Below are 12,834 nucleotides of genomic sequence, written 5' to 3' on the forward strand. Positions count from 1 at the left end.
ATTTGAATAGATTCGCTAGAACTTACACACAATGAACCCCCAGATCCCCCTTCATTGGGTAGAGGAGACTTAGGCATTGATCAGGTAACTACACTGTACAGCTCTGATTGGGTTACTGAGCTTGATCCCGGGAAAGAAGGGAGTAATGTTCAGCCTCTAGAATTGTTGACGGTGCACAGCATCAGGACATCTTGAAAATTAGCAGCGCGGGGGATCGCGATTGTGGGGCGGATGCAAGATCTTTCCAAGTGAGCATCATTAGAATTCGAATCATTCGATAGGCGGGTACTGTGTATGTGGTGGTTCGCTGAAAATAAAGCTCCTTATTAAAAAAAGATGACTGTCCTTCGAACGCAAAGCCCTCTTGAATGCGAAGCCCTCTTGAATGCGAAGCCCTCTTGAATGCAAAGCCCTCTTGAATGCAAATCCCTCTTGAATGCAAAGCCCTCTTGAATGCAAAGCCCTCTTGAATGCAAAGCCCTCTTGAATGCAAAGCCCTCTTGAATGCAAAGCCCTCTTGAATGCAAAGCCCTCTTGAATGCAAAGCCCTCTTGAATGCAAAGCCCTCTTCAACGCAAAGCCCTCTTCAACGCAAAGCCCTCTTCAACGCAAAGCCCTCTTCAACGCAAAGCCCTCTTCAACGCAAAGCCCTCTTCAACGCAAAGCCCTCTTCAACGCAAAGCCCTCTTCAACGCAAAGCCCTCTTCAACGCAAAGCCCTCTTGAGCGCTTGTGCACAGATGCTCACATTCCCCATTCCCAGACTCCATGCGGGGCCGACAACCCACCCCTACAAAAGGAATCATTGCGGTATTCTCCGCACTGAATCCCGGGTGCTTGGGAACATAGACCGCGATCGCTGCCGGATGCAGTACTGAAGTGGCCTGTGCGTGGCTACTCCCCGCAAAGCTGCTCACTGATCATCTCTTCCAGAGAACATTGTGGCAGGAGGGAGACGCACAACCAGGTGATTAGGGCCATCGCAGGGTTAGGCAAACTATATAACAGGACTATGTGATTTCAAGATGGCGGCCTAGAGTTTTAGGTCCTCTGCCCGAGGAACTGTGGGCCCGATTTTTATTTAGGAACCCATTAGCTACATCAGGGATTAGGGAGTAGGCCGAACACCACGCACCAATCCCCAAGCTCACTTAAAAAGCCCAGGCAGGTGCTCGGGGTTACCCTATCATCACCCCCATTGGCCCACGGGACGTAGGTGCAGGAGTATGGAGCTGGTCAGAGTGAGGAGAAAAGTGAAGATGAGCAGGGAGAGGAAGGTGAGTTAGGAGGGGAAAGATCACGCAGAAGGAGTAAGTTAGAAGAATGAAGGAGGAGAGAGAAGGGAGAGAAAGGCATACTAGGAGGGAAAGATCAGAAGGAAGGAGAAAGGATGGAGAACCCAAGACAGGGGGAGGAAGGAGAAAATGCAAAGAAAAGCTAGAGTGAGGAGTTGGAGTGGGAAGGAAAGAGCGTACCATGAAAAAGAGGAGGGTGAAAAGCAGGTGACAGAGAATAAGGCTCTAGAAGCTACCCAGCATTGGCTACGGTAGAATGGCTGACATCTAGAAAGGGAACGACGACGGGGATGGTGAACCCAGTGGTGCCAGAGCCCAGCCTAAGACTGTTAAGAGCCTGGTGGTCTGGGAGCCTAAGACTGAAGAGCCAAAACCTATTGATCACCGAGGAAGAGAATACACCACACAAGTTAATAATTAAAAACCACCAGTTTGCTGACACACAGCTATGTGAACTGTGTCGACGACATCCGGCAATGGAAACGCTAGCTCTCCATTGTTCTAGGCTGCATGTCAAGTGCCAATCTGAAACTCAACCCAACCAAAACAGAGTTCATTCTTCTCCGGGCGCCATCAAACGCACCCAACTTCGAAACGTACTGGCACAGATGGGTTGTGACGGCTTATCCCCTCAACTCACTCCTAATGCAAAGTCACCTTGGTTCACCATCAATTGGGACCTCTCCTTCAAAGCACACAGCGCCAAGAACAAAAAACAGCAGCGTATGAAGTCTCACTCCTGCGCCGAATCAGACCATTCATTCCCACCTCAGACTTCAGATCCGTCGTCAAGACTCTGGTGCTTACCCACCTGGAAGGGGCAAAGCTCTCCAAGCAGGTGCTCCAACCACTACTCTGGCCCCTCTGAAAGCTGCCCAGCAAGCCACATCGCAGGACTGAAGAGATTCAACCACATTTACCTCACATGCTGAGCTACACTGATCACCCCAATAAGCTTGCATCACCTTCAAGGCAGCCGGCACCCCCTCCTGAGCACTAATGACCAGGACACCATCATACTACTTAGCTGAAAAGATCACCATCTCAGGAGGTCAATACCAGAAGCAGGATATCACCAGGCTGGAAACCAAGACCTGCAAGAGGAAGAAAGCCAGAAGGCAGGCATTCTCCTGCTATGCCCCTATGCTCCGGAAACAACCACCCGGCTGCCATCAGGCCGGCTCCCTCCTCCTGCAATTCCAGGCATTCTCCTGCTATGCTCGTATGCTCTGGAAACAGCCTTCCGGCTGACATCAGGCCGGCTCCCTCCTCCTGTGATTCCAGGCATTCTCCTGCTATGCCCCTATGCTCTGGAAACAACCTTCCGGGTGACATCAGGCCGGCATCCTCCTCCTACGATTCCAGGCATTCTCCTGCTATGCCCCTATGCACTGGAAACAACCATCTGGCTAGCTCCCTCCTCCTGCGATTCCACGCATTCTCCTGCAATGCCCCTATGCTCCGGAAACAACCTTCCAGCTGACATCAGGCCAGCTCCTTCCTCCTGCGACTCCAGGCATTCTCCTGCTATGCTCATATGCTCTGTAAACAGCCTTCCGGCTGACATCAAGCCGGCTTCCTCCTTCTGCGATTCCAGGCATTCTCCTGCTATGCCCCTAGCCTCCGGAAATAACCTTCCGGCTGACATCAGGCCGGCTCCGCCCACCTGCGATTCCAGGCATTCTCCTCATATGCTCCTCTGCTCCGGAAACAACCTTCCGGCTGACATCAGGCCTGCTCCCTCCTCCTGCGATTCCAGGCGTTCTCCTCCTAAGCTCCTATGCTCCGGAAACAACCTTCCGGCTGACATCAGGCCGGCTCCCTCCTCCTGCGATTCCAGGCATTCTCCTGCTATGCCCCTATGCTCCGGAAACAACCTTCCGACTGACACCAGGCCAGCACCCTCCTCCTGCGATTCCAGGCATTCTCCTGCTATGCTCCTATGCTCCGGAAACAACCTTCCGGCTGACATCAGGCCAGCACCCTCCTCCTGCGATTCCAGGCGTTCTCCTCCTAAGCTCCGAAGACAACCTTCCAGCTGACATCAGGCCGGCTCCCTCCTCCTGCGATTCCAGGCATTCTCCTGCTATGCCCCTATGCTCCGGAAACAACCTTCCGGCTGACACCAGGCCAGCACCCAGGGACGTCATTTAGGGGTCGCCAGAGGTTGCAAATGCGACCTCTGAGGTCTCCCTTGCGACCTCTGTGGTCTCCTTTGCGACCTCTAAAAAAGAAAACAAAAAAAAGTATTTTCTTCTTTTTTCTTTCTTGTAATGCAAGCTCCTGGGCTGCTGCCAGCACTCTGTGGCTCTTTACTTATGGAGTGGCTGGCTTTCTTGTTCAGGCCCATTAAAAATAAAAACAGGAGTGCCACAAGTTTAACACTTTCAGCACTGACCCTAAATAAAAAAGAATAGCAATACCAAAAAATGTGTCTTTCTGGAACTCTATAAATTGCTAGACTCATTAAAGGTTTATTTCAGGCAGACTTCAGGGGGTGAGTCACTGATTTAGTCGGTTCTTAAAGGCCTCAACTGAGCCTTTCATCCTTCTGAGGTCGATAAATGAGTACCAACACAGGTTGGGTGATATTAGGTGTATATTTTATGTATATAAATCGCTTAAGCCTAAGTGCTATATAATAACACATCATTACCATTTGGTCATGTACGTCTACTTGCATTCACAGTAATTTGGTAATATTGGCCTATACACACTGATATCCACGATACATATGGCGATCCATTCTTGTATGAAATGTACATCACATTATAGTGATATCGTAACCATATTTTTCCTAGTGTACAATGCTATTGTCATGCCACTTCCTGTTTTGTCAACGGGTGAAATGTTATGTTCCATTGCTTCCCGCAATATCACTTCGGGGTGGGGTCAAATGACATCACTTCCTGTGATGTCATCTGGGGGTCAAGTGTCGCGTGATGTCACTTCCGCTACCCCTGGCATTTTGGTGAAATGACGTCCCTGCCAGCACCCTCCTCCTTCGATTCCAGGCATTCTCCTGCTATGCTCCGGAAACAACCTTCCGGCTGACATCAGGCCAGCTCCCTCCTCCTGCGATTCCAGGCGTTCTCCTCCTAAGCTCCGAAGACAACCTTCCAGCTGACATCAGGCCGGCTCCCTCCTCCTGCGATTCCAGGCATTCTCCTGCTATGCCCCTATGCTCCGGAAACAATCTTCCTGCTGACTTCAGGCCGCTATGCCCCTATGCTCCGGACATTCTCCTGCTATGCCCCGATGCTCTGGAAACAACCTTCCGGCTGACGTCAGGCCGGCTCCCCGGCTCCTCCCTCCCACGATTCAGGAAGGATCTGGACGCCCTGCTTCCTCAAATACTTCACCGACAAATGAGAACCATAGACAGAAAAGACGACCATCCCTCCCCCCGCTATGTTTCACTCAATTTTTAATTACAATAGCACTAATCTCCACTGCACTGATGGGTTCTCCCAGGTAGCTGTTCGCTGGGGATCGGGAAGGGCCTCGCTGCCCTTACAGTCTGCACCTGGGAAAGGGCCCCATTCTTTGATACTGCTGCTTAGTGAAAAGTCCTCTATCACTCCATTTTCTGCAATGAATCCGCCGCGCTTTTGCGTTCCTTCTATACAGAGAAACAGAATTGCTATTTGGCTCTCTCTCTGCCCCGGGGCAGCACTGATGCGAATCCAACCACTGAGCTGTTGTGGCACCCCCTCCACCCCCTCTCTCTGCTGCAGGCGCTCAACCCGCCTATCTACCTGTCATGCCCGGTCAGATTTCAGCAAACATGAATGCATGAAATAAACGAAACGGCCTCTCTGGTGGGTAAATTAAAAAAAAGTGGTTTGGCCGCCAGTAACCACCGCGACTGAAACCAGTGGGACATGAATGGGTTGGTACTGGGCGTTGCAAGGCTTCAGTTTCGCCACTTACGACTTTCCCCGATTTCAGGGGTTAATGGAGCGCTGCCAAGCTGGATTCCTGTGCCAACACGGAGGGGGGTGTACGGTCTAGACTGCAGTGGGCAAACGTCCCCAGTCGTGCCCGAATGAGTGGAAACTCACAACTGTGCCAAATGCCGAGAAAGCCGCAAGCACTATAATGCAAATCTGCCCATTTACATCCAGTCCTTCATTTTGTCACTCCCAAAACTATGATGCGGGCACTGTGGGACTGTTCAATTCTATCCATTATTTATTTATTGTGAAAGCAAGGTCTACCAGCGTTCCAAAGGCCCGTGATTCGGCCTTGCCTTTTTCTTTGCGCTGGCGCCTGGTTTCAGAACCGCCCCCTGCTGGTGGCGCCCGCTGTGTCGCATCGGTTCTAGGACAGCGTCACGGCGAGAGCTCGGGCAGCTCGGCCGCGCCTGACCTGCATCTCTGCTGGGGGTTGAAACATTCGGGAAAGGGATGCCCGGAAAATGAATGTGCGCTTAAACCTTGCGCCTGCAGCCTTTGGCTTTCCAGATGTTTCGCAAGACAACTTCCCTCAGCCCTAGACAGCAGTCAATGGGACGAGAGCGGGAGAGTCGCAGTCCTAAACATCTGGGAAACCCAGGTTTCAGACCCCCGGGAAATGTCCAGCTTTCCCTATCAACAACCCACCGAGTAGTGGAGACAGAAAAGTGGGGACAGCGGAATGTCCATGAAAATGCAATTTTTCTGCCCCACCATACCTCCCAAACTTGTATTCCAATTCTACCTTGCATTCTCCAATTTTCCTGTGTCCTTGCCCATTTCGAATGTGTGTATAGTGCTCATGACACTTCGAGGCGCTTCAGAGCTCTTTCGAGTAGGAGGAGATTACAGAGGAATTTTTGTCTTAGTTATTCAATCCACCAGTGCTTTGAGGTCATACCAATGATATATAAGGCGCTATATCAATGCCAAGTAACATAACATTCTGCTGGGCCCTCGTTATGAACTGCAAGGCGTTTGGCGCTGGTAGTCTGGATGCCATGGACAGCTCATATAATGCTGCCGGGGGCAGTCTTCAGTGTGAATTCCCTGTAAGGCAGCACCATATATGACGTGTCCAAATCCAGTCGGGGGATACTAGTCCAGTCCTAGTTTTAACTTTGCACTCTGGGACTTTTCCCACCCCACTTACCTGTCTGTTGGTGTGGCGCAGGGCGCAGGCCGCAGCCTCCTTCCCTGCTTCTCCGGCTTCCATGGATAGGGAAGAGGTGCTCCAAAGAGACCCGCCGTCCGGGCCCTTTCCATGGCGTCCCATTCAATGAATGAAATCTTTTTTTTTAGCACCCTGGTTTACTGCTTTGGTAACCCGGGGTTTTAATGGCATTAAGCTCCCCGTTCCAGGGGCTGGAAAGTGTGTTAACATCTCGGATCCCTCGTTAGAAGCCCGAGCGAACCCGTTCCAGCCCGGGAAGTGGTGCTTAACACCGCAGTACAAACCTGGATTGGAATAGCATCTCCCAACTGGAATGGGACATGTTGGCATGTAAGCACTGAGGAACGGGTGATTCTTAATGTCCCTGTGGATTTGCATGATGTCATGCTCAAGCCTGGGGTGGAGGGAAAGATTTCCAGAAGCGGAACCTACCGGAGTGGGGAAATTGCCTGCTCCCCCTCCCACCCCCCCCAAGTGGTCTTTATATATCAGGGTGGATAGCTAGCAGGTTCAGGGAGGCCGGTGTTAGGCATCGGATTGGCCTGTCAGCACCAGAGCTCTCAGGATTCCCATTTCCATGCGCGAGACAGCCACCCAATCCCATTTTTTCTTGGAATTCTGAGATTTTAAGTACTGCATTTAAAATGGAAAATACAAAACTAAAAGTCCCCAAAAAAACAGTTGCAACCTTCTTTTTTGTTTCACTTTCAAAGTCCCCTCACAACTGGGGCCTCTGATCTGCAGCTAAGCCCAAACCAAGAGGCCAAAATTGAATGGGCATGGAATCTAAAATCTCTTCCCCTGCCAGGGCCTCTTTAATGTTCACTCACAGTTGAGTATGCAAAGAATTTGCTCTACCTTAACAAACTCCAATCCCAAACACGGCTAACGCCACACCATGTTTTCACTTCAGCTCTAAGACGCACCTCAACGTGCTTTGTGTGCTACTCGCATCACTCACACCCTTGCTGCTAATATCACCAGGTGTAATACGCAGAATTAGAATGTTCATGGTTAATTATTTAGAGCAACAAATAAACAAGATTGGCAATGCCAACAGTTTAGGCTTTTGTGTAGGCTTGGCAAAGGCATTTGCCAGGTACTGGCATAGTGGTATTAACTGGCCATCGATGGTAGCAGCTGCAGAAAAGTGTGAGTACCTGGGCATCCAATAGCAGTGCCTGGCAAATGTCTACCACGTATACACAAGCCATAACTGTTGGCTTCACTATTGCTTGTTTTTAAGAGGACTTCAGTGAAGGGCATGCCTAGTGCTTATAAATCAAGTGGTTGAAGGCACACCTGGTAAGGCTTATTTATTACACCAGTAGAGCGCTTAGAGCTCAATTAAGTCATTAACTCTCAAAAGACTGCTTTGAAAAAACACTGGCAGGCATTTCAGGAACAACGTTTGATGGCAAGGCTTGATAAGCTAGCTTAAGGAGATCCCAGCAGGATGCGTTCTGTGCTGAAAGGGGCAGGTAGTGGCTAGGAATAGCCATAACGACTAGAATGGCATTGGGCAGTTAAAGAGTGGGTACATAACCAAACAACACCTACTCGCTTTGTGCCACTCCTCATATGCCATTTCTCCCGGGTTGAACTCTAATGGAATAGTTCCGCCTTATAGGTGGCGCTTTAGCAACACCCAATAGCCAAAGCTAAAAATGATGTATTATATGGATTATCCACACACGTTAACAACAAATAAATAAATAAACACACAGACCATTTGCACATTTGAAATCCCTGCTAAAACCCTGTGATCTTAACAAATTAACAATATCAAGTTGTGAACTAGGACGCACTAAGCTCCATTCTGCTTGCAAGGGGAGTTGGTTTCTGCAGAACAAGCCAAACATATGCCTTCCCCAAATGATATCAAATGTCCCATAACTGATGGAATATGAAAAGCCTGGCATTAAATATCGCCTTTGCAATGAGTCACATGTTGTAGGCTTGTGCACAGTGACAATTTCGGGCTGCAGGGCCATTCTTTAGTTGACAGAGAGCGGAGGAAACAGGCTGCTTCCTCTAGTCCCCTCTCCACCGCTAGAGCCATGCCAGATGTGCACATCTGCATTCTGTCCGCGTGAGTGCTGCACGCAGCACTCCCCGTAGCTGCTCCGGGACACACAGCACTGAACTTCCACTGAACCAGCAGCGGAGCCCCCAGGCTCCCGGAGCCTGCCCCTGCCCGGGGCCAGGAGGCGCAATGGCCGCCTGTGGGGGTTGTGTCCTGTCAGAATGTGTAGGGTGCCAGCAAGGCACCAGCTGGCACATGCAGACTTCACACGTGCGACAAGGAGAGCCAGTCTAATGCCTCAGTAATTGCAATCAGCAAGCATCTGGGTTCTATGTTCATTCATCGACAGCCTTTCATTCATCGTCAGTCTTTTTTCCGATGTTGAAAAAACTCATACAATTTTAAATTTTTAATGTTTTGGTTCGTTTCCCCCCTTTCATTTTACACTATTGCCTACCCCCTCCGGCCCCTTATATACCCTTGTCCACACCCCATATATTTTTCGATTAGATTTTTCAAGAAAATTAATTTGGAAAATAACATTTTAAAAAATGACCGTCGATGTATAAACCTTATACCCTATTGTTATCTTACTATGCTGTCATGCTGCGACAAATAACCACCAAAGTAGTTGCAGGGCACCTAGGCTCGCCCGAGGATGGTGTACGTACGGTGCCCGGCCCGGGGTATCCAGACCATAGCCGTCTTCTGGGGTAGAATAACAGTCAGAGGAAGAAAGAGAGGAGAAAGAAGGGGGAAAAGGCTGTTACACAAGCATTGGCAAAGCCAGAGGTTTTGGCTTTTGTGTAGGCATGGGATCAGCATTTTCCAGGCACTTCCGTACTGGTACTACATGCCCATGGTATGGCGACAGCTGGCAAATTATGTGAGTTCCTGGGTATAGGATGGCAGTGCCTGGCAAATGGTTATGTAATGATTTTTTTTAAAACTGTTGATTTTGCCAAAGCTTCTCTTTAACCGTAATTCAGTCCAAAGATAAATCAAGTGGCAGATGGCACACTAGGTTAAGACATTTTTATTACAATTGCTATGACATCACGTTTCAGAGGGCTGCTCAGAATGCACAGGGCTAGCTCAACCAGATCCCAGTGGTGTGATTCGGCAGTTGGGGAGGTCTGGCAGATAGTGGGCGCTTGAATGGCCATAGGGTCTAGCATGGCACGAGGCACTCAATGGGCGGGCAAATAACCGAACACCACCCACAGACGGTGTCCCGTGCCATCTCTCTCTATTTTTTACATCCCATGGTACTAGTTTCGGCTTATTGGGATACAAGCCAACATTATCCATTCCAATCAGGAGACACCAGTCCAGTCCTGGCTTGCAGTTTGCATTCTGGTACTTGTAGTCCTGAGATTATGAATGGATATTATACGTCCCAGACATCGAAGTTTAAACAATGACTGTTTTAGAGTCTCCCGAATGGAATGTACAATATTGGCATGAATGAATTAGCAGCGCGCACAGAACCATATAATAGCCAAAACAAAATAAGGGGGGGGGGTCCATGCACCAGGAGAACAATGCTTTATGGGTGCACGTCGACATAGGTGCACTGTAGATGTTGGAAACCTAGCAGCACATTGCCTAGGGTGTAGTGTTCTATTTCTGGCAGATGCGGCGGCGTAATGCAGCGGTTATAGGTGCAGACATTCATTTCAGCACAAGGCTCCCAGAACTTCTCGGAGAAACGTTGGAACTGGTGCATTTGTGTGGTGGAGAACAGCAGCCAAAGAAGCACACATCGTCGTCCCTCCACCCCTCCCCCCTCCCCCAAATGCATACCCTTATGCACTTTTAAGAAAGGCCGATACTTAAGGTTGGCGGCAGCATTTCCTTTGGTCACAGAAAAGCATCTCTGCGCCAGAGAGGTGACATTTCGACTTTTCGTTAAAAACGCGCTGCGGCGTTTTGGTTGCGGCGTTACGGTGTTCTCTGTCGCGGTGGATGCGTGACGCACCGCATACCACAACACTGCTTACACTTGGTGGTGGTCTCAAGAAGAGTCCTTGAGCCACCACTCACAGCTATGTGTTGGTCGAAGCGCGGGCCCCAAAAGTACAACTCACACAGATGTTTTCAGAGCGACCCCCCGCGCTGACCCACTTTACCAAAAAGCACTTACCTCAAGTGTGGCATGACTGAAATCGGGGTTATTTTCCTGTCTTCTTCCGCCGGCGGGCTGTTTTCACCTGTGCGGGTCACCTCTGCGAAGCGCCCCCCGGAAAGGTCCCCCGGCCTCCTGCGTAGTCGCTCTCAGAGCCCCCGAAGAACAGAGCCGAGGAGACGGGACGGGATCCTGGCCGGACACTGGCTGGAGCCCAGCGCAGGCACCTGGTTTTGCTTAGCCCGCCTCGGTAATTCTGCATTAAACCATTTGAGGGAGGAGGAATGCAAAAAAATGAACACTTCGCCTTCTAAGTGCGCTCGAGTCCAATGCAAATGGAGGCCTCCGTGCGGGGGCAGCTGGCTTATATCACCGGCCGGGCCCAGGCGGGTCACAGCAATCGAGGGGAGCCTGCCAAGGCTAGGAGACTTAGCACGCTTCCCAAGTAGAGACCCCGCCTCCCCACTGAGCCCTTCCAGGCCCAGAACGCCGGCATACTTATCGAAATATAAACACCGACTTCCCCTATGCACCATAGCACTTAATACTGGCGCCCTAAGCATTCCTCAAGTTCGTGCCGATAAGGCCTAGCGAGTTAGTGCGAATTGTCGCAGATCACACGTGTCCACGCGGGGACGCCATGAGTAGAATGTGTTTCTTCTGGCTCAACAAGCAACGCCTGAACTGCTAGGCCACCCCCTCCTGGCCCAGGTGTCCACAGGGATGCGTTGCTTGGAATTAGCTTCCCATTTGGGAAGTTACAGGCGCATTGATAAGACACGCTTTAGGTGAGGATATCTAGGTGGCTGACCACTCCCATGTCTGGCAGTCGTACTAGGCAGACATGAAGAAGACACGTGCTGTGCCTGGCAGCCTTCTGGGTAATGATGTGTTATTCACATAGTGCTTACGCCAAAGCGCTTTACATCGTACGTACGTATACATACATACATACATACATACATACAATGTCACCCAACTGGACTCGGCACTCACTTATCGACCTACGAATCATGAAAGGCTGAGTTGGCATTGCCGGGATTCAAACCTGCCACCTATCACACTCAGATCGAAGCAGTGAGCGCTGAACCCGCTGAGATATCTTACCGGCTGATGGCAATGCAGCAGGTAATGCAGAAAGCGGTGCTACCACCGTGGAAATCGGCTGGCAGACACCAATCTTGCAGGGAGCAGGCTTACCCAACGTTGCGCTTCTGATGAGCACAGAGGCCTTCAAAAGCAGATCAAACACCATGGCTGCTCCTATCAAGCAAATTAAGGCCCGATTCATGGAATAAATCTGTGCCGAAAACGGGGCGCATGCGTGTAAAATACGCGCATGCGCCCGTTTGTACGATTCATGGAACACATTGCGCGTGGCTTACCTGAGACCTGCGTGTAATCCGTGCGGGTCCAACACGTCACGGCGACACCACAAACTCCTTGCGCGAGACGCCCAGTGAAGGCACACACCGTCCAGTGCACACACCTAAAAAGGAGGCGGAACACGTGGAATGGGGAACAACAAGTGTACATGTTGGTGTTACGTGGGAAGTATCACAGTAAAATACTCTCAACGCCCACACGCATGCTAACAACACGCATTCATGGAATTTAACAGGTCACTCCTGCGTGCAGGAAAAGACGCGCTAATCCGGAAACAGGTCCGCCAAGCGAAAGCAGGCATAAACGTCACAGCGCACCTAAAACAATGAATACAAAGCACAAGTGAACACAAACGCACGTATACAGCTACAATGAATGTACATTCCTCGCAGCAGTGATCGTGGCACACCGCAGGAGGAGAAGGAGGAGGATAGCCAAGCCCCGCATTTTTTTTACCCAGGTCCAGCCTTTTTGGGATGCCTGATGACCAGGTCTATGGCAGGTATAGGTTTCCATCTCATATCATCCTAGGCCTGGTCACTGAGTGGAAGGATGACTTCACATCACCCACCTTGTGCTCCCAAGCACTGAGCCCCTTGTAAAAGGTGCTCAATGTACTGCATTTTTTTGGCCACTGGGTCATTTCAGCAGACAACTGCCATAGTTGGGGGTGTTTCACAGCCCACACAGTCACACTGCCTACACCAGGTGTTGGCAATCATGACTGCACGCCCCTCAGTCCGCAGGCACATACAAATGCCCAGAACAACCGCAGAAAGGCAGGCCGTGGTCCAGGACCTTTATGGGGTGGCACACTTCCCCAAAGTGCTTGGTGCCATCAATTGCACCCATGTGGCCCTACATCCACCT

At 50.5% G+C, this 12,834-nt stretch overlaps 1 protein-coding gene across 1 annotated transcript in view; it reads right to left on the minus strand.

Moving 5' to 3' along the window:
• Positions 1–10,981, minus strand: part of FBLN5 (fibulin 5) — a 282,075-nt gene extending 271,094 nt beyond the window's left edge. Inside the window, exon 1 of the mRNA XM_069637841.1 lies at positions 10,597–10,981. Within this exon, the coding sequence (XP_069493942.1) occupies positions 10,597–10,610 (14 nt within the window). The 5' untranslated portion in view covers positions 10,611–10,981. The remainder of the gene's footprint in view (positions 1–10,596) is intronic.
• Positions 10,982–12,834: the final 1,853 nt, after the last annotated feature.

Source organism: Ambystoma mexicanum, chromosome 14, assembly GCF_040938575.1.
Source record: "Ambystoma mexicanum isolate Mex_15411 chromosome 14, UKY_AmexF1_1, whole genome shotgun sequence".
Lineage (NCBI taxonomy): Eukaryota > Metazoa > Chordata > Amphibia > Caudata > Ambystomatidae > Ambystoma > Ambystoma mexicanum.